Source organism: Lipomyces oligophaga, assembly GCF_038497815.1.
Source record: "Lipomyces oligophaga strain CBS 7107 unplaced genomic scaffold V1516scaffold_8, whole genome shotgun sequence".
In the NCBI taxonomy this organism is placed as follows: domain Eukaryota; kingdom Fungi; phylum Ascomycota; class Lipomycetes; order Lipomycetales; family Lipomycetaceae; genus Lipomyces; species [Lipomyces] oligophaga.
In genome coordinates this window covers 445,740-473,342 of record NW_027117792.1, presented here as the reverse complement: position 1 = coordinate 473,342, position 27,603 = coordinate 445,740, and the positions used below count along the sequence as shown (strand labels likewise).

Below are 27,603 nucleotides of genomic sequence, written 5' to 3'. Positions count from 1 at the left end.
TCCGCTTCGTTATGGCTTATTTGCCTCTACTTCCGCTCATTCGGTCTTTCCGCCAGAGATCTGCGTCGGCACCAGACCAACCTCATCAGTCCACATCGACCGTAATCAGCCAGGATACGTCTGCTCCTCCAGACGGCTCAGTTCCGCGAGTCTTACCACTCGTCTCCCCATCCTCCTCATCTTCGGCTTCTTCTCTCTGCGCAGATTCCATTGCCTCTTCGACTTCTTCAACCTCACCTACTACTCCGACTTCTCGAGCGGCCTTTTCTGATCAGGCTGACACTTCCGCCTCAACCATTCCTATTCGACCTACTGTAGCTTTCTCGCCGACTCGCGCCTCCTCGCCTTTCGACGAGCAAATTTCTCGTTCTTTGGACTTTGCACCTTCCACGACTTCTAATGTATCGTCCCAGTCCGATCTTCATTTCTACTATCATCCTCAGCAAAACCCACTTTACAATAATATTCATGCCAACCTTGTGACCATGCACGACTCCACTCTTCCTCCGCCGGCCACTCTTCCTCCCTCGGCAACTTCCACTGCGTACTCGGCTTCCGATCTTGAGTCCGAACCCATTGGCCGCCATGTTGTCTATTATGCCTCTTCTTCTTCCGATTCGTCTAGGCGTTCCTCTATGTCTATCAATGGTCTAAATGATAATCTCGACGGCCTAGTCTTTCGTTCTCGGTCACCGTCGCTCACAACCACCAAGCCCCCGTCACAGTCTTGCCCTACCTCACCCTCTCGGTCTTGTTCCGTTAAAGAGACCAATCAAATTCATATGGACTACGATCCAGTGTCTGGACGTAAGATGCTGAACACGTATGAAATCATCCGAGAATTGGGCCGAGGTCAGCACGGAAAAGTCAAGCTCGGCCGTGATCTTATGGATGGCGAATTTGTGGTAAGTCTTGAGTTTTCAAACTTAGTCAATTTGATTTTAATTAATTTTTCTAGGCTATTAAAATCATGAATCGTAACGACCGACCTCGACTTGGTCGTTCTCGTGCTGGCTCTACGCAGGAACAAAAGATTCGACGAGAGATTGCAATTCTCAAGAAGTGTGATCACCCACATATTGTCCGGCTACGAGAAGTTTTAGACGATCCTACTAGTCCTAAAATATTTCTTGTGTTGGAATATGTTGAACGTGGTGAAATTAAGTGGCATAATGAAGATGGTAGTCCTGCCACGACGATTGATTTTGCACGTCGTATTTTCCGCGATGTAGTGTTGGGACTGGAATATCTTCACCATAAGCGGATTATTCACAGAGATATTAAGCCTGCGAATTTGCTTATGACAAAGGAGGGAGCTATCAAGATTAGTGATTTTGGGGTTAGCTATATTTCGGGCCTCGCCGGCGAGGATGACGAATTGGAGCTTGCCAAGACCGCTGGGACTCCTGCGTTCTTTGCACCAGAGCTATGCTACAACGATCCCGAGCAACCGCGACCGCAGATCACAAACAAAATTGATATTTGGGCGCTTGGAGTAACGTTATTCTGTTTGATTTATGGGCGATGTCCATTTACGGCAGATAATGAATTCGAACTGTTCAATGTGATTGCTACCGAGCCAGTTGCTTTTCCCTCATCCCCGGTAGTTCCAGATACCCTGAAGTCGCTTTTGTTAAATATGCTCGAAAAGAATCCAGATAATCGGATGTCTATCCGACAGATCAAGCAAAATGAATGGGTTCTTGACGGAATGACAACTGACGAGCGACGTGAGTTTTTATCTCATGATCTGCTACATCGATGAAGTGGTCTATATAATTCAGTATATAATTTGGATTCGAGCCTAGGATCATTTCTGCATCTATTCATATATATTTATATATATGATTGTTTTTATTTTATTGTTTTTTTTCAGTACATTTCAACTAACATTAATAATTTTGGCGCTTACCGGACTGGTTTTTTTTATGACAAAGTGTTTTCTTGCTATATGGTTTAATTTTTTTGTATCACGATGATGTCACTGCTTTTTACTGTTTGAAGCATTGCATTCAGGAGTTTATTTTTATTTGAAGATCATCATATTTTTATGTTGCTATTCTGATTGGAAAGACGGTGTTTAAGAAGGAAGAACATGAAGATTGAAAGGAGGATTGGGTAGAACCAAGATATGAATTTCTTGTTGTCTGAAATCATGTTTACGAGCTGTTGTCAGTGGACGACATATTGCAAAGATAGAATGGAGGATGTGATTTTTTGTCATGTCTAGTACACAAAGAATGCTTTTTAGTTGCGTTTGTGTTTTTGTTTTAGTTGTTTGGTGTGGAATTATAGAAGTGCTTGTACAAGTATAAAGATCAGGAAGGACATGACGGGCATGAATAATATGACTTGGATGAATAATTTTATATATTACTGAAATGATATTATTGTACACAAAATAGTAACACCGTGCGCCATTCAAAAGGATGCAAAAAAAAAAGACGAAACAAAGCTTAAGATTCGTCAGCGTGGATTGAATTCATTTTATCGTAGTACCACATGCATTCATACTCGATATACCAATCAGGGAGATGTTCGATATCAAAGGAGGAAGAAGAATTTTGGTCGCTTTCAAGAACGATAGATTTTCCTTGATAGGACTTGTTCTTCAAGGAAGCGGAAGATGATACTGGACGGTCGGACAGTGATATCCGCGGGACGTGGATCAAAGATAGATCGACTAGCTCAAGATAGAGCTCATATAGATACTGCGCACGGTCAAAAGACATTTCGCGATATTCATTGATAATGGACGACAGAGCCCAGTGCTGGACTTTGCGAAGAACCCCAATGAAAGTACATGAGAGATCAATGATTAGAATCGGATAGTGCTGTGTATTAAGAACGTAGGACAAACAAGATGAAGCGATATTATCAGGAAGCAGTTTCCATTCTTCATCTGAAGTCCAGGAAGGAAGTTTCATATGTGCCTGGTGTTTGTTGGTTAGCTTTTGGAAGACGACATCTGGACTTGAGAAAAGTACAATTTCGATTTGGTTTTCCCGAGCAAATAATTCGACTGCCGGTGAAGGCTTGAGCTGAGAGATGAATAATATAGTCTTCAGTGACAGCGTCTGAAGAAAAGGAAAGTTCAGCGGATCGATCTCAGTGCATCGGTCTTAACAATTTGTTAGTGGACTTGATATTGGATATCCAGTGAAAGCTGGAGAAGTGAAGGCCGCTTACAGATGTCTTCTTCGACGATCCCAAACAATTCTGGTGGCGCCAACATTACTCTCAGATCCTCTTGACGCCTTCTAGATGAGAAAAATGAGGAGGACGGTAAGTGTATACTCAATAATGTCGATATTCTCAAAGCTGTTCGTCATTCTTCTCTGATCCCCCTGTAAGTACTCTGCACGTGAAGACTGTAGTCAGGTGACTCTTTCAAAGCTTCTATATATCATCTGAAGCAGATGTCGGAGAAAATTTTTGTTGCTTGCCTTTTGTTCGGGCAGTTCAAGCGCAAAAAATTGCATTCGAAGCTTACTTTACAGACAGTTAAATAGATTGTCTAAATTTATGATATGCTTCGGGGAAAGTCTCCGGTCGCAAGAGTTTAGACGGAGTAGAGCCTAGCTCTGCTTCGGTTGCGGAAACGCAGCGACATAGCGAGTCGATATAAGCCAGTTATGCTGGTTTGCTCGTAATCTAGTTTCGATTCTAATGAAAAGTCTGGTTTGTTCGTGATGGTTGATGGTGGGATTGTCAAGGTCTGGTGGAGGAAGAGAACTAGGTTTTGATTATCTATTTGTGCTGGACTTGTCGATTAGAGATCCTCTATATGGGGAGAGACAGGCGCATTCTTGGACAAATCGACTAGAACTCGACACGCTTGATCTAATCCCATCGCTAAGTCAGCTTGACGAAGCAGGTCAGTTTTCGTCTGGATTCGATCGGGTCTGAACGATTTTCAGGGTCAACTCTGTTTGGCTTTGTTCGACGAGATAAACAGTCTTCCTTGTTGTTTGTTTGTTGCTGTATGGCGATGTAGCAGGTCGCATGGACAGATGATCAAAGTTATGCAATTCTGTAGAGCCAGATATTGGCGATACTGAACACAATGGAGCTTATTCTTGCAAGCTTGAACTACTTTTAATGTCTTGGAAAATTATTTTCCTTGTGCCCGCTTTTTTGAGTCTGGTCATGTTGAAAGAATAATATGGACTGGTATAGTCGAATATACAAGACTCGTCGGGAATGGACATGCGGTAGTCAAGCTGGTTGCATTAATAAAAGTAAAATGATGAGACAATAAAGCAAACATAGAGTCAAGCTCTGAGTTCTGCGAGGACGAGCGTTGCAATTTACTCTGATTACTTTTGTTTGACTAGATGTGAAACGAATACTGTAGTGGGAAATGGAATCCATTATTACGTAACTTTGATATTATATAATCCTACACGATTGCTAATTACATAATGCGTAACATTAATTACAGTACTCATCGGATAACTACCGTACCAGGATATAACCACATATAGTGCATAAATGCACAAGGCCATGACATCGGGTGTCCAGCCAACCAGAGGGCGAGGTCAACACCCGAGAGAGTGAGGGGACGATAGGACAGCGAACGCGACCAATACGAAACCAATTGAGATGGAATAAAGTGTAAATACAGCGGAAATGCAGATACTATCAGACCAATTAAATTGCATGAAAAAATTGGTAGATCTAGGTGCCGGAAATCCGGCGCAGGAGAGCGGGCTTTGCTGCGAAAATTGTCCGTTTGGGTGGTGGAGTTTGTTTTGGCTGAGTTTGGCTGCGCTACGTTGGGCGCCGCTCGTTCGGCCGGTGTGGTTCTTTAATCCGGGCTGACCTTTTCTCGCTCCCTTTCCTTCTTTTTCGTTGTCTTTACTTCGCGTTTTTTCTGCTGTCGATTGTCGCCTTTCCTGCGCGTTTGCTTGCTCAGTTTTCTTTTCGTTTTCTAAAAGTTCGCTTGTTTGTATCTACATCGAAAAAATGCAGCTTTTCCCCTCGATTTCGACCATCGACTCTGCCTTCCGCGCACCTAACAGCGACTCAAAGCGCTCGGCAAACTACTTTGTCAACGCTGCCGCTCCTTCTGCCGGCAAGATCGTTCTCTACTCACCCGAGTACTACTACACTTGCACCATCGGTGGTATTCTTGGTATGTTTTTCTTCATGGAATTGCATCAGCAATTGCTTCGCACAATTGGTTTTCCTGTTCAGCGGGTGGACCTGCGTGATAAGAGTAGAACTGGCTTCTAACCGCCTATAAATCTAGCTTGCGGACCTACTCACTCTGCTGTCACTCCTCTCGATCTTGTTAAGTGCCGACGACAAGTTAACCCTGGTCTTTATACCGGCAACTTCCAGGCCTGGAGGTCTATCATTAAGTCTGAGGGATTCGGTGGTATCTTCACCGGTCTTGGAGCAACCTTTATCGGCTACTCTTTCCAGGGTGCTGGTAAGTACGGTTTCTACGAATACTTCAAGAAGACCTTTGCCGATGTTGTTGGTGAGGAGACTGCTCACACATACCGTACCGTTCTTTACCTTGCTGCCTCCGCGTCTGCTGAAGTTATTGCCGACTGTCTCCTCTGCCCCTGGGAGGCTATTAAAGTCCGTACCCAGACCACGATCCCTCCTTTTGCTTCCTCTGTTTTCGATGGCTACAGAAAGATCACCGCTGCTGAAGGTTTCGGAGGTCTCTACAAGGGTCTTTCTCCTCTCTGGGCCCGCCAGGTTCCTTACACTATGGTTAAGTTCGCTTCATTCGAGAAGACTGTTGAGATGATCTACAATGCTCTTCCTGGTGAGAAATCTGATTATTCCATGCTTGCCCAGACTGGTGTTTCCTTCCTTGGTGGTTACATTGCTGGTGTTTTCTGCGCTGTTGTTTCTCACCCTGCCGATGTTATGGTTTCCAAGATCAACGCTGAGAAGCAGCCAGGTGAGTCGACCGGAGCCGCTGTGTCGCGTATCTATGCCAAGATTGGATTTGGTGGTCTCTGGAACGGTCTCCCTGTCCGTATTGTCATGATCGGAACTCTTACTGGTCTCCAATGGTTGATCTACGACTCGTTCAAGGCTGCTGTTGGTCTTCCTACTACTGGTGGAAAGAAATAAGCGAGAGTATAAATTAGATTTGTTGTTTGATTTTTACTTATGCAGTTTATTCTTTTGTTTGTTGTAATTTTGAACATGCTAAATATTTCTCCACAATTTCGTGTTAAGTTCTATTGCAATTGTGATCACAGTGCTTTTGTCTTCAGTTTGTTGATGAACTTGGAGGCATGGTTGTAGACGACTGCAGACGGCAGCCAGCATTGTATTTAGTTGAATATACATATATAGATAGTTATATATATATATATATATATATTTAACTACTGTTGCATAATTATGTAAGTATTGGTTTTCTACTCTCTCTCGTATGCGTTGAAACGTCGGCGACAGGTGTCGTCATGTTCATGTGACCTCTTCTCCACTTTAGTCGAGGAGGGGATAGAGGGGTCAATATCGGCATTTACTTGTGATTGACCGAACCAAGGCTTTATATTTGTTATTATCCACATTATTTGATATACAATTAAGCCTTATTATTACTGTTGTTGTTGCACTGGATTTGTGCAATACTGTACCATATTAAAATATTACGTATTATCTTAGCAAAGCATCCTGTTCCCAGAACAGCGATAGCTTATGATCGGTAGTCCCAGCGAATTTCGGGGTTCTTCAATTCAGTACGATTGCCACAACTAAATTTTGTCGCGAACTAATTCGGATATTTCAGGGAAAAATACAAAGGCGTTCATACGAGTGAGACAGATCAGAAGATTAAAAAATAGTTCGATTCTGTCCTGTATTGGTGCTTTTACAGGCTGCTCAGTATCGACATCCATATGTCCTCTTGGACAAGCGACGAACGTGCTAGCAAGCCCAAAATTTAGCTGTACGCCTTTTCATACAACCATGATCACACCCCTCCCTTTTTTGCCGCCATTAGCGCGAGTTGACTCTGCCTCAAGACTGCGGATAATCTCAGATCAAGATCTGTCGAGCGCGGATCAGAGGGGTCCATCTCGTCGCCACTCGCTGCATCGTCCAGGGGACTATGGAGTATATGGTGAACTTCGGGACCAGTCGGATCAGGAGCATGAAAGCGGTCGCAATGATAGAGACAGAGCCAGCAATAGGCTTGTAGACCGCAAGGATAGCAATAGCTCAATTAGCACGTCGTTCCAGGCCGTCAACAGACACCATCTAACCGAGCTCGACCTCGAGCGTGAAAGTGTCGCTGTTCTGTCTGCTCTTGAAATTTCCGAAACTTCTGTTGTCGCACGTCGCACTACATTAGCTCGCTCTACTGTCTCAGTTTCTGCATATCATTTACGTGATCCCGTACGCCGTTCTGGAACGAGCGAACCAGAGACGGCTGAGGTATCTCGAACCAGTCTGGCTCAAGCCGAGCCGTACCTTCCTCAGCAAGATATTTATGATCATCCCCTTGGGTCCAATGAGGACTTTTTCAACAGTCCGTTTGACGAATCCAAGTTCCCGTTCAATTTTTCTGATGACGAATTGGAGTTCGACGAGCCCAGCTCATTTAGTGGATCTGACGACGAAGATTCAACAGAATTGAATAGCTCTTCCAGCTACCTTCTTGCGAATTACGTTACCCCTCATTCAGAAAGTTTTCAATTATATTCTGGTCTGGATAGTCCGCACAACCATCTTGCTCATGGTGAACTCACGCGACCGGCTATTGAAACTACGAATCAGAGTCTGAGTGATCCCGAGAGTCCTCAACAGGTCGCAATCGTATGGCCTAGTGAAGGGATTGTCGAGTTCGATTCTGAAACTGTAAATAGTTTTGATTACGCTTCTGCTGTCGAAGACTATTCGCGTACGTATTGTTTGTAGAATCGATATTATTTTCTATTAACATATATCAATAGCTCTGAATGCTGAATATTTCGAGCAAGATCCCGAGTTTCTAGATTTTTTACTAGATATGATGGCAAATGATATCATTGATTTAGAAAGTTTTAAAGATCTTTGCAAAGATCAGGTGGATACTTGCATTCGCTCGGCAGACTTGACTGACCCTAATAACTTTCAAAATATCCCTTGGCCTGATGAAACAAAAAGTTCAGAAGTTCTGCGACTGCCCGGATCGCATGAACAGTCCAATTCTACAGTGGCGTGTAATCGAGTTGGAGTTGAAGATAGAGCCCGCAGAAAACGATTAGAAGAATATGCCAGCTATGCAAACGTGTCTGGCTCCAAATCCAACCTTCCACTAACAGTGACAAGATTATTCACCAATGAGCCAATTTTGCAGTTCAATGCATATCATACGAAGCCTCGGCCTCGGTTGATGCATTTCCAGTTGCGAAATCTGATTGCACCTGTTACAAAGAACAATGTGTATTTTTCTGATATCCGGTCAGTGAAAAAGCTGGACGGTGACACAGGCATGGTTACATGTGTTTTGAACAGTTGCATGGTATAGCTTCTCTATATTCATACGAGTATATAACTGCTAACATAAAATCAGCTTAGAAACAGCGCTCAGAAAATCAAGATATCGACAATGGCCGCGACTCGCGACGTGATAGTGGCCGGGGGATACGCAGGCCAATACATGTATAAGAATTTAGCGAGTTCAAATGGTGATCTTGCACCATCTGGTCAAGGAATCATAACGTTTGATATCAGCAATATCACAAATCATGTAGATATTATTTCTTGCATATCAAAAGGAGCACCGCAGGCGGTGTTTTCGAGTAACGATTCGCATGTGCGAATTCTTGATCTGGATATTAACAAGATAATTTCTGAACATGCGGTAGATTGGCCCGTCAATTGGACGGCAACGTCTCCGTGCGGGAAAATGAGGCTAGTAGTAGGTGACTCTCCGGAAGGAATCATCTTAGACTCGATGACGGGCAAAGGGATTGCATGCCTACCGGGTCATAAGGATTACAGTTTCTCCTGCGCATGGAGTAGCAACGGATATTTAGTTGCTACTGGAAACCAAGATTTAACCTGCAGAGTATATGACATCCGCAACATACGGCCAGAGGCACCGTCCCTGTATGTAATAGGTGCTCAGATTGGCGCTATTCGTTCTGTCAAGTTCAATGGTCCAGGAACGTTACTCGCTCTTGCAGAGCCAGTCGACTACGTGCATTTAGTTGATACATCGGACTTCTCGCGTGGCCAGATTATTGATTTCTGGGGCGAAATCTCTGGGATCGGATTCGCTAGTGACCTTGGCAACCAGGTGAATGACTCGTTGTGGATTGGGAACAGTGATACCTTAGTTGGCGGAATCATGAATTTTGAGAGGAAGCCCGCCCAAGATTATAATCTTGTAAATGAATCTTTTTTTTGAGTTTACTAAATCTACGAGAAATCATGTGCTGGAGTTTATGGAGTTCGTGAGATCTATTTTATTATATAGGTATGACTATTAAGGCTTAAAAAATTCATTTTGAATACAATACGAGGAAATTAAAGCGGAATTAAACCATTAATAAAATTCTTTAAAGTTCTGCTTTAATAAGCGGTCTAAGTAGTCAGGTCATAACTTTTTCAAACGTATCGAGTGCACCTGCATTTCTCTGGGTTATCAGATAATCGACCAAATAGGAATTCTGATCGGCGACTTTCCCAATTTCTCGACCAAATGTGCTGACATATTTCGCAAGAGCCCGCAAAGCTGGTGCATAATCGAGTCGGTTTTGTTTTAGAAATCTTCCGTGAACTGTAATGAGAGCGTCAATCCAGCGCAGATTAAATTCGATATGAGGTGATACATCTGTATCTGCGAGCGAAGAAATGAACGTTAAAAACAACGAGAGATACACGACAGGGAGTTTCCGCGATATGATCGGGATGTCTCGAACTGAAACAGACTCGTAGACTCGTTGGATCAGGTATCGCTCGTTCAGTCGGAACGCCATGACCAGCGCCTTCAAGTAGTCGTGTTCATGTGTGAGGGCAGTCAGAACAGAAGAGGGAGTCACATCGACATCTAAATCGTAAGGGTCAAAGTAGAACTCATCTTCGACCGAGTAAACTAGTAGCCCTTCAGTCGAACCGGCAGCAAATGCCGACCCAGTCGGTGCAAACCGAAGCCCACTCACTTTGATCGCAGGTCGTGTCTTACGGATTGACAGATCGCCTCGGGTTGCACCAGGAATCGACCTATCCAGGCGCGATTCCAAGTCAGAGTCCTCATCAGCATCGGGTAAAGACGCTAGTGGAGCGCCTGAGTCTGTAATTTCGCGCGAATTCAAAAATTCAACTGTTCCGTCCAGTGCCATATTGCGTGAGATCGTATACTTGCGTAATAGCACTTCATTGGAAACGTCATATAGACAGATATACTTGCTGTTCCCGCCCGCAAGAACGACAGATCCGTCCGAATTATATGTCAAGCTTGAGAAATGTTTCGATCGCGCAGAATTCTTCGCTGCAAACCGATCGTCCAAATACCGCCCTCCAACAATGTCTCTACGGCCGTCGATCACACCAACTTGTTTACCCAGCTCAATATCCCAAAATGAGAGTTGGCCGTCGAGAGTTGCAACAGCCACCTGCTTCGAGTCTGGCCGCAGTGCAATCGAAAGAACATCAGTTTGCTGCTCAAGGGGTTCGGCAGTTCCATGACGACTAAATATATCCCAGATCCGCACGGTCTTGTCCCACGAAGCAGAGGCAAGAGTACCTCCATCATCAGCAAATGAAAGGCATGAAATTGGACCCTCATGGCCCGCTAGTCGATCCAGTAGCTGTCCAGTCTGGACAGACCATAAATTTATTTCAAAACTATCCAGTGAACCAGCACAGACTACTTCACCGGCAGGATCAACAGCCACACATGAAAACTGGATCCGCTCCGTTGCCGTGAACGTCCGGAAATTCCGATAACGGACTAGATCCCATGCTCGAATAGATCCATCGAGGGAAGACGAAAACAGAACACTATGGCTGCCCCTTTTGGAAAATTCTAGGCCGGTCACAGAGGCAGTATGCTGCGTGAAGGTGACAAGCGCAAACCCACTGTGGGCATCCCAGACTTTAATTTTCCCATCATCGGCTCCTGTGATAATCTTGCTTCCGTCAGGCGAATAAACAAGACTACTAATTGAGTCATAATGGCCTTGCTGTTTCAATATGTAGGACTCCGATTGCCATTCCCAAACTAATAACTGGCCTAGTTTACTTGCCCCAAAACCAAGCCATTCACCCGTATGGTTGATAGCAACAAAATCAATTTCATGCTGCGATATGCTAAGCGTGTGAACTTGGTTAAAACCTGGCATTTCGTACAACCCAAAAACGCCATTTGTGAACCCAACTACTAGCATATTTGTGTTTGAATAGAAGGCTGAGCAACGTGTTTTGACGCCGCTCTCTTGATTGAAGTAATTGCGCTCAACGATGGTCCAGCGCATGTCTTGCTCATCTAAAACCATCATATCAGGATCGTTGCGGTCGGGAGAAGTGTATTTCCACGTAAAGAATGCGCCATCTCGGCTGACTGTGTATATTGTTTCTTGGTCAGAGCTGAAGTAGGCTCCAATGACCGCATCTTTATGGCCTGCAAGAATGGTTGCAGCAGCCTTATCTTCAGACTCAATCGAATAGATCCTAACAGATAGATCTCTGCTAGCAGAGAGAATGAACCTTGAATCTTTCGACCAAGTCAACCCCAGAATCTCGGCATGATGGCCCGCATAGATGCGGTGTCGAACAAACGGCGCAAACTCCCTGTCGACTTTATAATCTGGAGTACGCCAAAGCTGGATCTGGCCAGTCGATGTTGCTACACTGATAAATTTCCCATCTGGCGAAAACGAGACCTGGTTGACTTTGGCTTTGAAGTTGAAATGATAAAGCACACTTCTGCGGACATAGTTGACTAGAATCGCTCGCCCATCGTCATCAACGGAAAGCAGCAACGTCGCCTGAGGGTTCAGCGCAATCTGCGAAATATTTTTCCGATGTTCGTACGAGAATGTAAATGATTTGTTGTTCTGTAAGTCAAAGCAGCTCACGCGGTTCCCGACCGGACTGAGAATACTTGATCCGTCGGGGGTGAAGACAAGATTGCCTTGTCGATACACTGTGCCGAGCAAATTTGAAAACTGTATTGTTAGTAGACACAAAAATTTGAGCTAGTGATAATTACCTTGAATTCTGTTTTCATTGCTACTATTATTAATATTAAAGGAATTATCTAATATTCGAAGTTTGATTTTACAATGGATACATTATTACTTCAGGTCAACCAAAAAAATTAAAACTCCCAATCCCAACTCACCATCTACTCTGTCGAGTCCAGGAAGGACTAGGAAATCAGTGCAGCATCTCAAATGACCGTAAAATCAAACTAAGCACATTATTTCTACTTATAAATCAATTTATTCGATGTCTAAACAAGAACCAGCCACCCACGATGGTAGCAGTTTCAAGAAATCGCTTTCCTCGAAGCTTTTGGGAATGAAGGTCTGGACATTAATCGAACTTCCATCGGGATCTTCAAATTAACAGCACAGTTCATGAAAAGCGTTAAGACAGATGCCCACGACGATAAGCCCTCGAAAACTACTAAACAGGATCCATCGAAGTGGACTTTGACAGAATCTAATAAACAAGAAGAACATCCGGAATCGACGTTAGTCATTGGGAACAGCACATTTTTAGTAGTCCCCGGAGTCGGCTTTCAGACAATCGACGGATCTAAAGATGATTTGCCTGTCAAGAGCCGAAAAATCATTGGACCTCTGAAAAAGGTAATGCATTTAAAGATTGAGTAAAACTCGCAACTAACGATCCAGAATGCGAAGCCCGATAGCGAGAATAGCGAGAATAGCGAGAGCAGTGATCAAGAGCAGCCAATTGATGTAGAAGCACAGAAACAACAAGACGCAAAATTAATAAAAAGGGCTCGCAAATACGATAGTATATCAGGAACAGGGGCTGGCCCGTCGAATTTGGCAAAGACAAAGAGAAGCAAGCAATCCACATATAGTTCATCGAAACGAGACCAAGCAGAAAGACGGAACAGATGACACATAATAATATACAGCATAAGATTGACTACGTTACAATATGTACAAGATCTACTTTTTCTTCTTTTCGCTCTTTTTCGCCTTCTCTTTTTCCCTCTCACTTGGCTCTACAAATCCTCCTTGAACCAGCGCATCCCGCGCAGCATTGTTTATATGTTTGAACCTGCAAAATTAGTACATCAACTTGGATATCCATCTAACCCACCTATCAGGCCCAATATGCACGCCTCCAAACCAACGGGACACGACGACCATGACATTCCACAATTCCTATCAATTAGAAGGGACCCAAAAATATCAATAATAAATAATATACCATGATCTATTTGTAAGCATTTCAACTTGTTCACTCCCGTTGAACTTACCGAAAGTAAATGTGACAAGCGTCCACCGGCAGCCGATTCACCATCATCGTCGCAATCTGTGTACGTTAGAAAGAAATCTCGATAGCAGCAGAAAGGTATCCTATACCCTGGACTACAACCGAGCCCTTGTCGGACTTAATCCTATAAGCGGTCATACTATGCCGCGCTTTCATGACTTTTTTATTTGTCATTTTCAAATGCAAAAGCTTGCGTTTAGCATCTTCAACGGAGCTGACTGCAATCGCACGGCCGACAAAAGTGGATTTTCTGTCTGTAATTGGATCGGAGACTGACCAGCCCAAATCATCAATGCCAGCGTCGTCGTCGGAATCAGAGTCATCGCGCATTGCAGCTTCTAGATCGGCAATCTGTTTGAGTCTCTGATCATCAGAAGACGGAATGTCAACAATCAATCTCTCCTGGAGCTCACCCAAGAAATCAAACACACACACTTCGCCGAGAACATAACACTTGTGCAGAATGTCGGAAAAAAACTGCGTGTCGAGTAACCGGTACTCTGGCCCGAATACATAGCCATCCAGTGCAGGAGGAACCGAGAAGGAGAGGACAGTAGGCGGGCTGGCCGCAGGATAGGTCGATGGAAACGAGATTTGGATAGATAGCTCGGGCAGCACGGGAGGATGAACGACGTAGATAGACGTCGATTGCATGACCATACATTCTTCATAGATTGTATTTATCGAAAACACTTCCTCCTCTAGTTCCTGCGACATTGCTTACTGCCATCCGCCGGCCAATTCTGATCAATTAGTTTTTATGTAGTTTCGGCGTAGGTTTCTAGGTCACGTCCAAAATATATTGATCTCCTTTCCTCATCCTGCCTCATGTCAACGTGACTTCTCCCAACCCGACATCACCGAGACACATTACTTTGGCCCCGAGGAATTAATTACTCACAAGGCTGAAAGTGGTTGGTTGGACAAGAAGATCTCGTTCGTCGTGCGGGCGAGGAAATATTGAAAAAGGCGAAGATAGAGCGGATTCTGATCGGTTCTTTTTGCTGTGTTTTGAATCAGTCATTTGACATTGCATTTATACAACTCACCACGTGAAGCAGCATAATTTATCAACTATTGGCCTCAAATATTAGCAATCGCCTATCAATTGTTCTCTTCTTACTTTCAGGTGCTACCAGCTCTACCTTCTTCATTTCGCAATGGAAATATTTACATACAGGGACATGCCCGAGTCATTAACCTCTCCATTTAGAGACTCCCGAGGACCTACATTGGACCAACTGTCGTTCATGTACGCGTCTTGTATTCCTCCCGAGATCGACTCACACGGAGCCATCGAGTACAAGTTACACATGTTGAATCCATCACCAGCCCGACTTGAACAGCTCACTACTCAGCTTCAGTGGCGCCTCCTACAAGGCAATGGCCAGGCCATATATGAGATTGGGGTCCGCGACGATGGCACACTAGTCGGTCTGCCTGACAACGAAATCTACGGATCGCTTCACACGCTGAAGATCATGGCTCACACCTTAGGTGCTTGGTTCAAAGTTGTCCGAGTCATTCCGGTGATTGAGAATGAGCCTGTAAGTCGTGACACGAAGACTCAGCGCAGACTCGTAGAGGTTCATGTTTTCAAGACTACTCGGGAAAAAGATGTTGCTCGAGTATTTATTATCGGTGCTAACAATACTGGCAAATCTTCGCTACTTGGTAAGATATGCTACGACATTCACGATAACGGACGTGGCAAAGCTCGCACTAGAGTTCTCAAGCATCGACATGAACTTCTATCTGGGAAAACATCTAGCGTGACCCTTAACGTTTTTGGATATCAAGTTGCACCAAAGTTTTCTCCCTACGGCTTTGATCCGTCTGAGCTGCCCGATCCGCCTCGTCTGCTAGAGGATGACGATCAAGATGAAGGCCGTCTGTACATTTCAAATTACACCGATAAGTATACTTGTGAGGAGGTTGTCTCTACTTCGCATAAGATCGTCATGGCGTTTGACACTCCCGGATCTCAGACCAAAATCGGTTTAGTAAATCGCAACATCCTGTTATACGCGCCTGATGTCACCTTGGTTGCCGTAACACTTAGCAATCATACTCGATGGACAGAATATCTCGAACTTGGATTACGGACAACCTCACGAGTTGCAGTCATGCTGACCAAGGCTGATGCCATGTTACAGACAGTGTCCCTTACGTCGCTGCTCACGTCTGTATTGACAAAGATTGCAGGATTCCGCAGAACTAGGGACCATAGAAACATTGCGGCAGATGAAGATGGAGGACACGAGGGTCGACAGCTATTTGGGAAAATGGTGAATACGGATGGAGTCGCGGAAGCATGCGCTCGGAACGAGTGCTGTGTGCCTGTATTTCTAATCTCGTCAGTGTCTGGTACTGGGATTGATTTTTTGCACAAGTTTCTGAATGCAGTGGACATTCGCCACCGGGCCAGCAGCAATAGCGACCTGCTATCAGCCCAACCAGTCCTGTGCGAGAAACCAATTGCACGACCTACGCTGAAGAAACCGGTCCCGTACGAACACCTGGGCCGCCACACCAGCAGCTGCAACTGCTGCGGGTGGGAGTCCGAGGGCGATAGGTCCGAGACCGAGCAGAACGAACAGCAGCTTGAGAACAAGACCGACGGGCAGGCGAACTTTTTCATCACGTCAGTGCTGGACAGTGGCCGTGTGCTGACCGGAGTTGTTCGAGGCGGACGTGTGCGTCTTGGTCATACTTATGAGATCGGGTTTGCGGCCAACACGGGCGACGATCAAGTTCGCCAGCGACGCGTGAAGGTGGTCATCCAGACGATGCAGAAGTTGCGACGACCGTGTATCGAGCTGCACGAGGGGGACATTGGGAGCATTGGGATCGAGGTTATTGGAGGCGATTCAGAAATGCGGATCCAGCGGCAGATGTCGGTTACGGCTGAACATGCCAACGACGACACGTCGGGCGCGCTCAACACGAGCGTACACGAAGTAGAGATCGAATGCAATTCGTTGGGATCCACCGCGGAATCGCGAAAGGAGCTACAGGCTGGCGACCGAGTGACTGTCTATTGTGGATTTGTGCGGTCAGGGATGGTTGTGCGGGTTGGCACGCGCAACGGCTGCGAACAGAATGCCACCGTACGATTTAGCGGCCACAAAGGGGAATACGTCGGGCTGGATTGGCCAGTTATTTTGCAGGTCAATGACGGTGAGGACGGCCAGCAACTGTACGGCCGAGTTGTTGGCGTGAAGTGAGGGAGAGGGGGGTGTTCTGGAGCGGTGGAGTAGTGGCCGCTCCGCAAAATGGGTGTACGGGAGGTCGGAAAAGGGAGGAGTTACGGGGTCATTTGTTTTGATTTGATGATATGGTATGGTTGCATTATTATGCTTATACTCTTGTGTTGAATTGTACTGCTATATTATACTACAGCGTAGAACGGCAAACCCCTATTTTTCTATATGGCCAGGGATCCTAGTCTTGACACATCCGCGATCAGCGCTCGCTTAGGAAGCCATACTCTGCTGGATCGAGCGATCTGTATTTATTCAACAGAGTCTGCCGCCTGCCAAACCGGACAGAGCGAAGTTGCGATGTTGGCAAACACCATGAGACGAATGTAAAATGACTAGTATTCCACTGACACCGTCTTCGTCGTGCTCGTCTACGTGTGCGACGCCGGAGTCTAGTTTGCGAGCAGGAGAATTCCACGGACTGCCTACACCGCCGTCTGTTCTCTCGACTCCCGTGTCGCCGCTGAACAGCCTGCGCATTTCTGACAAGCCGGCTCCAGACGCGTGTGCAATTGCGCTCGCGACCTCTTCAGAGCTTGTCCGGGGTGCCGCGATCCGCGTCGCGGAACTACTACAATACACGGTGTCGCTGCCGGAGCTGTCGCAGATTCTGCAGTTGCTGGCGACGTCTACAAATATCTACGCAATTGCAGGCACCGCATGTTTGCTCTCTGCGTTGGGAAACCGAACGCAGCTGCTGGCCACGTTTAGTGGCCGGGCGCTGCTGTGGACGGCGTTCACGATTGCGGCCAAGTTCATGATCGACGACGTGTTTGTGGTGACTCCGGCGGCGCTGCTTGCGCACCGTCCGGTTCTTGGACTCGAGGTGTCCATCATCACGGCGATTCCACTGCACTCGGTGTTTTCGACCGTGTCTGTGGACGATGCGATCGACAGCTTTCGTTCGGCTGCAAAGCTGTATGCGTTTGTGTTGTCGTGCGAGTCGGATCTCGATCTGCGCGGTCTCCTATGACTGTTGCCGAAGCAGCTGCAGCGATAGCAGTCCATACAGCTGCTGAACAGCCCTTAGGTTGGAGCTAGTCGGGAGTTACGGCCAGGGCTCTGAGCACGCTAAGTCTTGTCCATCAATCAACAAACCCTCTTGGGATATATAGGGGAACGCGAACGCGAGCGCTATTGCCTGCAGAACGCGAACCACTACACGCGAAACGCAACCTCTCACAGCAAACGCATACGGCAGACGCATACGGCACACACACGCGGCAGAACAGGCTTTGGCCAATTACTGAGTTGGACTCTTTGTCTTGCATGCTACGGCTATGACAGCTGTTGTCCGCAGATATTGACCTGTTTATAGGGGAACGTAGCGGCCGCGTGCGGAGAACAGGAATGTGCAAACGTTTTCACTCTGTTTACTTTCGCCGGCAAGCTCTCCCTTAATATCCATGCATGGAGGTCTTTCCGGCGCTTCTACAGCTATATGATCTTGCTCTCGCTAGAACATGCACTTGTGTCTCCACACTCATCTGCTCTGCTCAGATATCCACAATCATTCGTGCAGACATTGACATATATGTATATTATGTATAAGTATATGTGTATATATATATATATCTATATATATATACACACACACAAACATACACAGAGACTCATGCACCTACTTACACATGTCCCTACTTACACATGTCTATATATATCTACCGCTAATAATATTGCATATCTATAACAATTCGCTGCAGCGACTACAAAAAAGTTAACCGCAATTAGCTAGCAGCCTAGCAGCCTAGCAGTTTCTATTATCGTAACTCAGTAACCAATTCACAAAGCCGGTGCCAGCTTCTCGACCTCCTTCCGCGACAGCGCAGCCTTGTCTGCCGTGAGTCCCATCGAGCGCAAGTAGGCAACAGACGCCTGCCACTCCTCGTTCTTACGTTCATGCGACCACGATAACTCGGAGCCCATAATGTCGATAACTTTCGGAAGAGCAGCCTGGGCCGCTGCCGCGTTGAGGAACGCCAAACGCGTGCGTCGCGCAAGCACATCAACCGCCGTCAGCGCATACTCGTGACGGACAGCGTAGACAACCTCCGTGTCAATGAACGGATACTCCGCCGCCAAACGCGTAGGTCGAGACCGCGACGCCAGCGACAGCAGGTCGAACGACCGGTCGCCGTAGTTGGACGCGAGATGCTTCGCAATGTCGGCCGGTAGATCATAGAGCTGTGCCAAATGCATGTAAAGCAGTGGACGATAGCCCGCAGCCCCGACAACAGGAATCGTGCGTGTCACACATGGCCCTGTCGGCTTCAGGCCAAATTGAGCAACGCAGGTCGTCACTGCATCCTCGGCCATCTCTCGATAGGTCGTCCATTTGCCGCCCGCGACAGTGACTAGACCAGAGTCAGAAACACTGACAAGATGGTTACGGACAACATTCTGTGTGTCCTTTGCCCGCGGATCCCGCACTAGCGGACGAAGTCCAGACCACGCCGCCAGCACATCCTCACGACGCACCTGCACCTCCGGCGACAGATGGTGGTGGATCTCTCGCAGAATCCACCCGATTTCCTCCTCCGTGGGCATCGGATCCTTAGCAATCGCCGCCGGCGCATCCGTCGTCCCGGCAAGCGTGCTGCCCTGCCACGGCAGGAAAAAGCAGACTCGGCCGTCTGATGTCTGTGGGTCGATCATGCCGATATCTGAAGGACACAGGTAACTCGGCAGCACAACATGCACACCCGAGGCGGGCAGAACGATGTCCGAAGCCTGCGGAGAGTCCAGCTTGCGGATGCCGTCAGAGAACGGACCGGTAGCGTTGACTACAGCAGTCGCAGAGATAGACACCGTCCCGGCCGAGCCCAGTGTATCCTTAGCAATGGCGCCGGTGACTGCGCCATCGGCAGCCTTCGTCAGCTCCGTAACTTCCAGATGGTTGACAACAACGGCTCCTTGTTCAACTGCCGTGAGCGCAACTGCGGCATTCATGCGCGAGTCATTGTGCGAACCGTCGTAGTAGACTAAAGCGCCTTTCAGGTTCTCGCTGCGAACAAGCGGGAACGCATCAACAGTTCGACTGCGGCCCATGAAGTACGACGACGCCATGTTTTCCTTGCCAGCAATCAAGTCGTACATTTTAGTTCCAGCCCAAAAGTACGGCACCTGCCACCACTGATAGATAGGGATCATAATCGGAAGTGGAAACGACAGATGAGGGGCAATCTTGAGAAACGTCGCGCGCTCGGCAAGCGCTTCTTTTACAAGCTTGTACTGATCATAATCGAGATTCTAAAATTGTTCGGTTAGAATTGACGAGAGATAACGGTGTACTCTGTGAGCAGCAACCGCAAAAAAATCAGGGACAATTAATTACCCAAAAGGCCTTTTCAAGGTATCGAACTCCGCCGTGTACAAGCTTGGTAGAACGTGAAGAGGTGCCGCAGGCAAAGTCGTCACGTTCAACCAGGGCGACCTTAAGTCCACGCGTGGCCGCGTCTAAAGCAATGCCAGCTCCAGTAGCGCCGGCACCAATGATCAGAATATCGAACTTAGTGTCTGCAAGTTTCGAGATCTGGTCCTTACGGGTAGGAGGGGCTAGGTGAGGGGCGGGAACTTGGAACGGAACCGAGTCATCGGAGTAGACTGAGGGTGATGCGGAACTGTAAAGACCGGCTGCGACGACGACCAGTCCGAGACCGGCCGAAGCAGTCAGAGTCCTGCGAGAAATGAGACGGCTGAAAGCGGGCATATTATTTTATACTGAACGGAAATGTGTCTGTGTCTGTATCTATGGAAGAATGTCAGATATGGATATCGACAAACAAAAGTTGACTGCGAAGGACAAGAGCAAGAGCAGAAGCGACTGTGGTATTTGAAAATAGACTCAATTGTTGACCGGAGCCGGAAATTCTGCAGCTATCGGTAACCAACACTGTCCAAGGTATGTGGTTCGTGAAAGCAGTTTATATTTATACGCAAATTTGCAGGATTCGGAAGAGGTAGCAGCAGCAGCAGCAATAGCGACCGACCACAGCTATAGCAGCCAGCGGGGAAGGGACAACCAGGCAAAGATGACTGAGAGAATGGGCAAATTTGTCTGGTGCGCTAGGCTCCTGTGCCGCCACGGACCCTCGAAGACTTCGGCCGGGTCGACCTGGGGTAGAGAGTCACCGAAAATTCTGACCGGGTACGGAGACGAGTCTGGACATAGGAGGGTCTCACAGCAAATCGGAATCGAATGATCGATCTCGATGGCTCTGGGTGGGGTCTTTCCGTGCATGCTTCCGGTGGATGTGGCGTGACATGGGTCAGACTTCCTTTTTCCGATAGTTGCATGTGAAAGGAATTGCTGACTAGGCCATCCGCGTATTTATTAGTCAGTAGTAACCCTAGAGTTTATAACCCTAGTGGATCCATACCCGCGATGTGTAAGCATTTGTCCCAGCACGCTCATCCCATTAAACTTGTCAAGCTGAGATGGGCAGGTTTTTGCTTGCTGCCGACAAATTTTTGCATTATTTGTAGTTTGTTTCCACAAACAACGGACAAGGAGCAAATTTATTTAGCTCGAGTGCTCGAAAGACACATCTTTTTGGCTAGCAAATAATGGCCTTGATTTCTGGATTTCGTGTGTGGCCGAGGCCTGCGAGACTCGTTCGGTTAAGAAGACTGAAACTACTGCTTTTCGGCTTAATCTCGAGAGCTACGGCTACTGGCAGTTTGAGATCGCCGAGCAATTCCAGACCCGGAACACCGCTATTGATCGATAGCAACGATTCAAAGAAGCCAGCAGGAGCTTCTGTCCAGTTTCGAACATTTCAAGGTGTTTTGTTTGGCGCTGTTGCGAACGTACTTGCTCAATATCTTGTTGCTCGTCGGGATCGTAAAGTGAGTACCCTGCTATGCTGCTACTACGCCCTCTGTTTGAAGTTACTACTGCGCCGATCTGTCCTGCAGCAAGCCCAAGCCCAGCTTTCTCCTTTTCTGTCAAGTGCGCAAGCAATAGACAATCAGCGCCTAAGATACCAATTTTTGTTAACATATTGCTTAGTTGGACCAATTTGAGATCGACATTTCTGCCGTCGTAAGATTCAGTGTTTGGGTCTCCTTTATCACGCCCGTTATGATCGCCTGGCAAGCGTTTATGGACCGAATCTATCCCTCGTTGGTGCCCAACTCTAAAGTCCCAGCAAGACCAGTCCCAGTCTCAGGAACAGCCGTGCGCTCTGTCCCAGGTGCTGCAGGGTTAATTAATGCTCGAACGAGTCCAGTACCAGAGCATTCTGCAGCTAGATCTACATTTACTTCAGAAAAACAGACGATCGACATCGAGAAATATGCTGATGAAAAATTTTCTGAGGCGTCGTTGAAGGCTGTACCAAAGGTGGACAGCAGTCTCAAATATTCGCATTTCAACATTGTCTGCAAAACGGTGTTGTCCGAAACCGTTTTTGCTGGGCTCGCTAACGCGCTCTATTTGTTCTACATGGCCTTTGTTCGTGACCGATCGACCGCACTCGCAGTTGATTCCGTCAAATCGACATTGCCCACTGTGTTTATAAACTCACTTAAGTTCTGGCCCATCGTGTCATATGTGACTCTGGGATTCATCCCGGTCGACTACCGAGTTGCGTTTTCGTCTTTTTTCGCGCTACTGTGGAGTATATATATTTCCATGGTAGCAGTGTAAGGGTTCAAATTTCATCAACGGTTATATAGCATGGTAAAAGGTTGTTTGTTTGGTTTTTGGGTATTTATGATGGTTCGAAAGTTAAACACATATAAAAGACAGATAGAAGCAGCGGCTATAGATAATAAATATTAAATGGTGCATAGAATTTTTCCCATGGACTGATTAGATTCCATATATTCGTGAGCCCGTACAATTTCAGACCATTGGAAGGTCTTGTCAATCGGATTCACAAACTCCCCAGTGATGAGTTCCTGGTAAGCATATTGTTCAAATAGAGATTTGATTCCAGTCTGATATTTGATCGTCCGGGAGCGGAGCGTGGACGCCTCAATACGAAGGCGTTTGCGTAATAGCAATCCTACTGGCACTTCAGCCGATCCGGACCCAGATAGAAGACTTAATAGAACTAGTCTTCCATCGAGATTTAAACATTTGATATTTTTCTGTAAATAAGCCGGACCAATGAAGTCCACGATCGCATCAGCGCCGCCATGTTGGCTAACTACAGCCTCAAAGTCTTGAGTTTTATAATTGATTGGCACAAACTCGACACCATCTCCAGATATCAAACGCGATAGGAAGTCAATCTTTTCTTGAGATCCGACGGTTGCGAATAGCGTACCGCCAGGACCTATAATTTTTTTTGCAATCTGTAAGGCAGCAATACCGACACCAGATGCACCTGCATGGATCAAAATCCGCTTAGCACCTGTAGTCTGAATCTCTGCAATCTTAATCAACGCCTGTGTGGCCGTGAACCAGACTTCGGGAATACCTGCACAAGTTTGAAATTCGAGTTTGGCGGACGGCGAGTACTTGATTAACAACGACGTCTGGACGAGGATTTGCTCTGCATACGCCCCGCCAGATGCCAGTCCAAATACTTTATCACCAACTTTGAAATGTTCGTCTGGTGATCCAACCGCAAGAACTATTCCACAAAACTCGACGCCGAGAATCGACGAAGCTCCTTCTGGAACAGGATAAATGCCTTCACGTTGAAGTATATCCATTCGATTCAACGCAAATGTGTCGACTTTCACGAGAGCCTCACCAATGACCGGAATCCGTGGAGCAGCAACATGATCATCAATATACAGCGAGGTAGCAGGACCTTTGGAGTTTTTAATTTGAATTGCTTTCATTTTCTTGTTAAATATTTACAAAATAGTTCGGACCGATGTGGTTCGGTCCCAGATTATATAGAATCCGGGGAATGCGGCGGTATTACTGATTTATAAGCTCTAAGAGCATCCCAGGCTAATCAGAGTTTGTTCGGTATCCGTGTTGCTGTTTAAATATCAAGTAATCCAATAATGAGTCTGCAGTGCTGCAGTCTAGTGGTATGCACTCGGATAATCTTGGTGTAATTGGCGCTCGGTGCAATTGGTGGCCGACAATGGCAATGGATGATGGACCTTTGAGAATGAAGGACGACACATAATGCAAAGTATCTGTAGACTTGAACGAAATCATTTTGGAGCTAAAGCCTGCCAAGCTGATAGATCCGCCTGCTTATCCAGATTTTCCGAGTTTTCCGCAGGTTCGTCGGTAGCGCTCGTACTTATGTCCTGGATCATTTCCGATTCAGGCTGCTGCACGTCGACTGGCATGGAAGCCAGCAAAGCTCTCATGGACGAGCAAGCTTGTTTCACTTTTTCTGTCTGAATGCGTTTACGATCAAGATTATCTTCCATGAGCAAGATCAGCGACTCACGAGCTTGATGTGGCCGGTAGAGATTCAATAGATGGTGGATGTTGAGCAGAATTGTCCGCATGTCCTCGACAACTGGCGGGAACGATTCAGGTGAAATGCCTAGAACGCCGAGCAATTCAACGTATTTGACTAGCAACGAACGAGTCAAATTCTTCAGATCTGTTGGTGTAGAAGCAGACGAAGCTGCAGACTGAGCCAAAGCGTCCGATGTAGCATCATCATATTGACCGGTCGACACCAGATCTCGCACTCCATGGGCAGCAAGTGGGTGAAGAACCTGCCGAGTATCCCATAGCAAGCCAAACGAACGATACTTTGACAGCTCGGGCGATGGTGGCGACGGCGGTCGGAGCGAATTTAGCTGAACTGAAAGAGGTGCATCGGACGACGATTCCTGCTTGAGAGCTGCAAGCACCTCAGAAGTGTAGGCAGTATAGTAGCATGGAGGAGGAGGCAGAGCGCTGGCTACACCAGGCGCACCAGGCGCGCCAGGCGCATTTGCAGGTCCGGCGTCCATCTAGAAGAGGGGAAAATTAAATTAGAGATGCTGTTATTGTTGTTGATGTAGCAGAAACAACAACATATGACGATGCTATTGTTTGTTTTGACTTTAATAACCGGCGTCGACCAACCTCGAACTGAGCTCACCAGACTTCGAAATCAACAACAAACTTACCCGTCATTCAGCTGGAAAGACAACAAAGCCAATCTGAAATAGGAAGGAGGTCAACAGCCTCGTATATACACTAAACCCTCATGCTTTCATGCTAATGACCCCTTTGATGAAAACAGTACAAAAGCCCGCATTCCTTCCACGCTGCTGACACGAGCCCGGGTATCGTCAAAACACCTTCCAGAACAGGAAACCAGCCAAAACCCGAGGACGCAGCATGTGCGTCACCCCACGAGGTCTTGTGGGGCCAATCGCATTGCGAACGCACAATCGTCACGCAATAGTCACAGTTAAGTCGCCCGGCTGGCCGGCCGCGGTCTGGACCTTTCAGATACATAAGCAAGCGGTTCTACCACTCATCCAGCTGCGAGACACAGCAGCTTGTTCCACACAAACGCCTTGAAAACTGTCAGTGCATAACTGTGCAAGATTTTGAGTTTGCCATTGTCTGTTTTGGGTCGATCTGCTTATCATTGCGATTACACCATCTACTTTTCTCGTTGATTTCATACCTTGAAAATCAGCTATTGTTTTCGAGCCAAAAAGAAGTTGATATATAATTCGACCAAGTTATAAGAAAAAATGGTCGATTTTGATTACGAACGATGGGCTGCCATGCTCCACCGTGCTTATTTCATTGACTGGGCATTTGTGTTCTTCCTGCTCGCAGGATTCATCCAGCTCACGCACATGAATCCCTTTTTTTCCATGTTCACACTTGACGATCCTTCTATCCAGCATCCTTACGCTACCACCGAGCGAGTCACCTCGATCAATGGTGTCATCTATACTACCGTCATCGGTGTTGGTATCATCGTTCTCTTCACGCCTCTCCTTCACCGACGGAACCCAAACATGCTCCATGTTCTCAATGTCTCGCTGCTCTCGCTCGCCCTCTCAGTTATTCTGACTGAGTTTGCTACCGAAATGTTCAAGAACATGATCGGCCGTCTCCGTCCTGATTTCCTTGCTCGCTGCCTTCCAGCTCCTGGAACCCCGCTCCACGAGCTCGTCGGCATTGAGGTCTGCACAAATCCTAACCTCCAGGTTCTATACGACGGTTTCCGCTCCACTCCTTCCGGTCACTCATCTAACGGATGGGCCGGCTTCGGCTGGCTTGCGGCCTGGATTGCAGGACAGCTCAAGGTTTTCCATCCTGGTACTGAGCTTTTCCGCACTATGTTGGCTTTGATCCCTCTCTTCGGCGCTGCATTGATCGGCATTTCCCGTATTGAGGACTATCGTCATCACATCACTGACATCCTCTTTGGTGGAATCCTTGGTTCGCTCATTGCCTGGTACTCTTATCGCAAGTACTTCCCTCATCTTGGCAAGCGTAACTGCAACATGCCTCATGCTGCACCCGAGTTCCCTGCTTTCTACGGCCGTGAACCTGTTGTTGAGACGGATTATTACGATTCGCTCGACGATATGGAGGCAGCGAAGGCTGAATATTCGGACTAGAACGATTACCGTTTTTTTGGCATCTAATACCATTTTTGTCTTTGTCGGATAGACTATTTTCTATTTTTTATTTCTGTTGTCTGTGCTTTATAAATCTACGTATTTTTGCATATTAGTTGAGGGTGCTTTTTGTTTTGGGTGTGTTTAATCGTTGTTTTTGTCTTGTTATATATATCTCTATATGTATCGGGGAATTCTTTGCTTTTCATTTGCTTTTGCTAATGTACATGTAACGAATATTAATGCCATGTCTAATTTATGCGGATACGATGAAAGATTAATTAATCGATTTAGTGTCAATTATTCAATTAATTCACTACAATAGTAGGGAGGCTATATACATGTTGACTTCAGGTAACTATCTTGACATTAGTACCTTCGAAAGGTTTCGGGTCAATGTAAAGTTTAGTGGTCTTAGGATTATAAGGATCCTGCAAAAACAAACCGAACTGCTCATACTGTTTTCCATCAGCCGTGTAAAAGTCAAGTAAATCCTTAACGGAGTTGATTTTGCTTGCGATAAGGTCAGGGACTTCTCTGCCAGTTAGTTGGCTAAATCGCTTTATAATTCTAAATCGTGTGTCAATGTTTGAAAGTGAGAATGAAAGGACAGAGTCTATCGAGACTGCCTTCACGGCGGGATTAGAGATATGAGTCGCCAAGAACTCAGCGTAAGGATCGTTTGAGCTTTTTTTCTGCTTAGTTGAAATCGCATTATCAACACCTGAATAAGGCGCAAGCGAAATATGCTGAGGCCATTCAATATTTTTCAGCGCTGGCTCTTCGAGCGCAATAACTAATCTCGCAACTTCGGTCACTAACGCAGAATCGATCACAACCTGCGCCCTTTTCCATTGGTTCAATTGTAGACCCGACCGGACAATATCTCTTCGGAATGCTTTGTCTTTCGATTTCAAACCGATTTCGTAAATACCCAATGCGAGGAGATCTTTGTCGATTCCGGAAACTTGAGGAGGAACCTGGGCCTGAAGTCGTGATCGCCGGTGGACGAAGTCTTGTAATTTCAAAGTTTCCGATGCTTCTTCTCCAGTAGCTGAGGTATTTGTGCTAGAAGTGCCGGCAACCGCTTCTAGTTCCTTCTTTTCTGCTGCGTCCAGCTCAGTATTCCTGCGCTTCCGCCCTCGATTGAAAAACGGAATATTGTCCAGAAACGCTCGCTGAAAGGCCGACGACCGCACCCAGCGTCTGCTTTCGATCGGACGGACAGAAAGGACAATAGTTCCGATCGTCCGCCGAGAAATTATCGTTCCACTCATGTTTAATCCTACGGGATAGGAATTTTGGGGAAGGTAAATATTATTCAAACTGAGCAATTGCAAAAATTGACCGTTTCCAGCTTGAATATCACGTGATGGAATAAGCGCCTTAG

At 46.5% G+C, this 27,603-nt stretch overlaps 14 protein-coding genes across 14 annotated transcripts; 7 read left to right on the top strand and 7 right to left on the bottom strand.

Moving 5' to 3' along the window:
- Nucleotides 1–635: 635 nt before the first annotated feature.
- On the top strand, nucleotides 636–1,765 carry V1516DRAFT_629137 (kinase-like domain-containing protein; the record flags this gene model as incomplete). Its single annotated transcript, XM_066919876.1, has 2 exons — nucleotides 636–905; nucleotides 959–1,765. 2 exons carry the CDS (start codon nucleotides 636–638, stop codon nucleotides 1,763–1,765), a joined length of 1,077 nt encoding a protein of 358 aa, XP_066775424.1.
- A 587-nt stretch (nucleotides 1,766–2,352) lies between these two features.
- Nucleotides 2,353–3,306, bottom strand: V1516DRAFT_681208 (tyrosine phosphatase family-domain-containing protein). The gene is made up of 3 exons (XM_066923217.1): nucleotides 3,190–3,306; nucleotides 2,988–3,121; nucleotides 2,353–2,933 (listed from the first exon to the last, which is right to left on the bottom strand). Exons 1-3 carry the CDS (start codon nucleotides 3,233–3,235, stop codon nucleotides 2,457–2,459), a joined length of 657 nt encoding a protein of 218 aa, XP_066775423.1. The 5' UTR covers nucleotides 3,236–3,306; the 3' UTR covers nucleotides 2,353–2,456.
- Nucleotides 3,307–4,968: 1,662 nt separating this feature from the next.
- Nucleotides 4,969–6,099, top strand: V1516DRAFT_629273 (mitochondrial carrier domain-containing protein; the record flags this gene model as incomplete). Its single annotated transcript, XM_066919882.1, has 2 exons — nucleotides 4,969–5,137; nucleotides 5,255–6,099. The coding sequence occupies 2 exons, from the start codon at nucleotides 4,969–4,971 to the stop codon at nucleotides 6,097–6,099; spliced, it is 1,014 nt and encodes a 337-aa protein (XP_066775422.1).
- Nucleotides 6,100–6,945: 846 nt separating this feature from the next.
- Nucleotides 6,946–9,373, top strand: V1516DRAFT_687640 (WD40-repeat-containing domain protein; the record flags this gene model as incomplete). The annotated part of the gene is made up of 3 exons (XM_066923741.1): nucleotides 6,946–7,879; nucleotides 7,932–8,482; nucleotides 8,534–9,373. The coding sequence occupies 3 exons, from the start codon at nucleotides 6,946–6,948 to the stop codon at nucleotides 9,371–9,373; spliced, it is 2,325 nt and encodes a 774-aa protein (XP_066775421.1).
- A 45-nt stretch (nucleotides 9,374–9,418) lies between these two features.
- On the bottom strand, nucleotides 9,419–12,296 carry V1516DRAFT_642819 (WD40-repeat-containing domain protein). The gene is made up of 2 exons (XM_066920125.1): nucleotides 12,179–12,296; nucleotides 9,419–12,134 (listed from the first exon to the last, which is right to left on the bottom strand). Exons 1-2 carry the CDS (start codon nucleotides 12,194–12,196, stop codon nucleotides 9,558–9,560), a joined length of 2,595 nt encoding a protein of 864 aa, XP_066775420.1. The 5' UTR covers nucleotides 12,197–12,296; the 3' UTR covers nucleotides 9,419–9,557.
- A 447-nt stretch (nucleotides 12,297–12,743) lies between these two features.
- Nucleotides 12,744–14,292, bottom strand: V1516DRAFT_681190 (ribosomal protein S5 domain 2-type protein). The gene is made up of 5 exons (XM_066923216.1): nucleotides 13,533–14,292; nucleotides 13,427–13,482; nucleotides 13,378–13,383; nucleotides 13,267–13,331; nucleotides 12,744–13,224 (listed from the first exon to the last, which is right to left on the bottom strand). The coding sequence occupies exons 1-5, from the start codon at nucleotides 14,158–14,160 to the stop codon at nucleotides 13,113–13,115; spliced, it is 867 nt and encodes a 288-aa protein (XP_066775419.1). The 5' UTR covers nucleotides 14,161–14,292; the 3' UTR covers nucleotides 12,744–13,112.
- V1516DRAFT_565477 (uncharacterized protein) lies at nucleotides 14,260–16,853 on the top strand. Its single transcript, XM_066919224.1, has one exon. The coding sequence runs from the start codon at nucleotides 14,604–14,606 to the stop codon at nucleotides 16,668–16,670; it is 2,067 nt and encodes a 688-aa protein (XP_066775418.1). The 5' UTR covers nucleotides 14,260–14,603; the 3' UTR covers nucleotides 16,671–16,853.
- V1516DRAFT_681186 (uncharacterized protein) lies at nucleotides 16,817–18,066 on the top strand. The gene has a single exon (XM_066923215.1). The coding sequence runs from the start codon at nucleotides 17,038–17,040 to the stop codon at nucleotides 17,677–17,679; it is 642 nt and encodes a 213-aa protein (XP_066775417.1). The 5' UTR covers nucleotides 16,817–17,037; the 3' UTR covers nucleotides 17,680–18,066.
- Nucleotides 18,067–18,295: 229 nt separating this feature from the next.
- On the bottom strand, nucleotides 18,296–20,709 carry V1516DRAFT_714004 (FAD dependent oxidoreductase-domain-containing protein). The gene is made up of 2 exons (XM_066924324.1): nucleotides 20,041–20,709; nucleotides 18,296–19,955 (listed from the first exon to the last, which is right to left on the bottom strand). Exons 1-2 carry the CDS (start codon nucleotides 20,413–20,415, stop codon nucleotides 18,489–18,491), a joined length of 1,842 nt encoding a protein of 613 aa, XP_066775416.1. The 5' UTR covers nucleotides 20,416–20,709; the 3' UTR covers nucleotides 18,296–18,488.
- Nucleotides 20,710–21,171: 462 nt separating this feature from the next.
- Nucleotides 21,172–22,504, top strand: V1516DRAFT_681179 (uncharacterized protein). The gene is made up of 2 exons (XM_066923214.1): nucleotides 21,172–21,554; nucleotides 21,718–22,504. Exons 1-2 carry the CDS (start codon nucleotides 21,273–21,275, stop codon nucleotides 22,354–22,356), a joined length of 921 nt encoding a protein of 306 aa, XP_066775415.1. The 5' UTR covers nucleotides 21,172–21,272; the 3' UTR covers nucleotides 22,357–22,504.
- On the bottom strand, nucleotides 22,344–23,505 carry V1516DRAFT_681178 (uncharacterized protein; the record flags this gene model as incomplete). Its single annotated transcript, XM_066923213.1, has 1 exon — nucleotides 22,344–23,505. A coding segment is annotated over one exon (1,018 nt), but the record flags the coding sequence as incomplete, so codon positions are not given.
- V1516DRAFT_681177 (MED7 protein-domain-containing protein) lies at nucleotides 23,506–24,753 on the bottom strand. Its single transcript, XM_066923212.1, has one exon. The coding sequence runs from the start codon at nucleotides 24,591–24,593 to the stop codon at nucleotides 23,832–23,834; it is 762 nt and encodes a 253-aa protein (XP_066775413.1). The 5' UTR covers nucleotides 24,594–24,753; the 3' UTR covers nucleotides 23,506–23,831.
- A 370-nt stretch (nucleotides 24,754–25,123) lies between these two features.
- V1516DRAFT_681175 (phosphatidic acid phosphatase type 2/haloperoxidase) lies at nucleotides 25,124–26,521 on the top strand. The gene has a single exon (XM_066923211.1). It carries the CDS (start codon nucleotides 25,332–25,334, stop codon nucleotides 26,211–26,213), a length of 882 nt encoding a protein of 293 aa, XP_066775412.1. The 5' UTR covers nucleotides 25,124–25,331; the 3' UTR covers nucleotides 26,214–26,521.
- V1516DRAFT_681174 (uncharacterized protein) lies at nucleotides 26,410–27,515 on the bottom strand. The gene has a single exon (XM_066923210.1). It carries the CDS (start codon nucleotides 27,488–27,490, stop codon nucleotides 26,564–26,566), a length of 927 nt encoding a protein of 308 aa, XP_066775411.1. The 5' UTR covers nucleotides 27,491–27,515; the 3' UTR covers nucleotides 26,410–26,563.
- Between the last annotated feature and the right edge of the window lie 88 nt (nucleotides 27,516–27,603).

What these genes read in the sequence shown, in the direction of transcription:
- V1516DRAFT_681208 (XM_066923217.1), bottom strand. Translation starts at nt 3,235, where the DNA reads ATGTTGGCGCCACCAGAATTGTTTGGGATCGTCGAAGAAGACATCT. An exon ending in GATCGTCGAAGAAGACATCT is followed by an intron (nt 3,122 to 3,189) that starts GTAAGCGGCCTT and finishes CAAATTGTTAAG; the next exon opens with ACCGATGCACTGAGATCGAT. An exon ending in GGGAAAACCAAATCGAAATT is followed by an intron (nt 2,934 to 2,987) that starts GTACTTTTCTCA and finishes AACAAACACCAG; the next exon opens with GCACATATGAAACTTCCTTC.
- V1516DRAFT_681174 (XM_066923210.1), bottom strand. Translation starts at nt 27,490, where the DNA reads ATGAGTGGAACGATAATTTCTCGGCGGACGATCGGAACTATTGTCCTT.
- V1516DRAFT_681186 (XM_066923215.1), top strand. Translation starts at nt 17,038, where the DNA reads ATGACTAGTATTCCACTGACACCGTCTTCGTCGTGCTCGTCTACGTGT.
- V1516DRAFT_714004 (XM_066924324.1), bottom strand. Translation starts at nt 20,415, where the DNA reads ATGCCCGCTTTCAGCCGTCTCATTTCTCGCAGGACTCTGACTGCTTCG. An exon ending in ACCTTGAAAAGGCCTTTTGG is followed by an intron (nt 19,956 to 20,040) that starts GTAATTAATTGT and finishes GAACAATTTTAG; the next exon opens with AATCTCGATTATGATCAGTA.
- V1516DRAFT_681179 (XM_066923214.1), top strand. Translation starts at nt 21,273, where the DNA reads ATGGCCTTGATTTCTGGATTTCGTGTGTGGCCGAGGCCTGCGAGACTC. An exon ending in TTGCTCGTCGGGATCGTAAA is followed by an intron (nt 21,555 to 21,717) that starts GTGAGTACCCTG and finishes CATATTGCTTAG; the next exon opens with TTGGACCAATTTGAGATCGA.
- V1516DRAFT_681177 (XM_066923212.1), bottom strand. Translation starts at nt 24,593, where the DNA reads ATGGACGCCGGACCTGCAAATGCGCCTGGCGCGCCTGGTGCGCCTGGT.
- V1516DRAFT_681190 (XM_066923216.1), bottom strand. Translation starts at nt 14,160, where the DNA reads ATGTCGCAGGAACTAGAGGAGGAAGTGTTTTCGATAAATACAATCTAT. An exon ending in GGGCTCGGTTGTAGTCCAGG is followed by an intron (nt 13,483 to 13,532) that starts GTATAGGATACC and finishes TAACGTACACAG; the next exon opens with ATTGCGACGATGATGGTGAA. An exon ending in GTGCATATTGGGCCTGATAG is followed by an intron (nt 13,225 to 13,266) that starts GTGGGTTAGATG and finishes CTAATTTTGCAG; the next exon opens with GTTCAAACATATAAACAATG.
- V1516DRAFT_565477 (XM_066919224.1), top strand. Translation starts at nt 14,604, where the DNA reads ATGGAAATATTTACATACAGGGACATGCCCGAGTCATTAACCTCTCCA.
- V1516DRAFT_681175 (XM_066923211.1), top strand. Translation starts at nt 25,332, where the DNA reads ATGGTCGATTTTGATTACGAACGATGGGCTGCCATGCTCCACCGTGCT.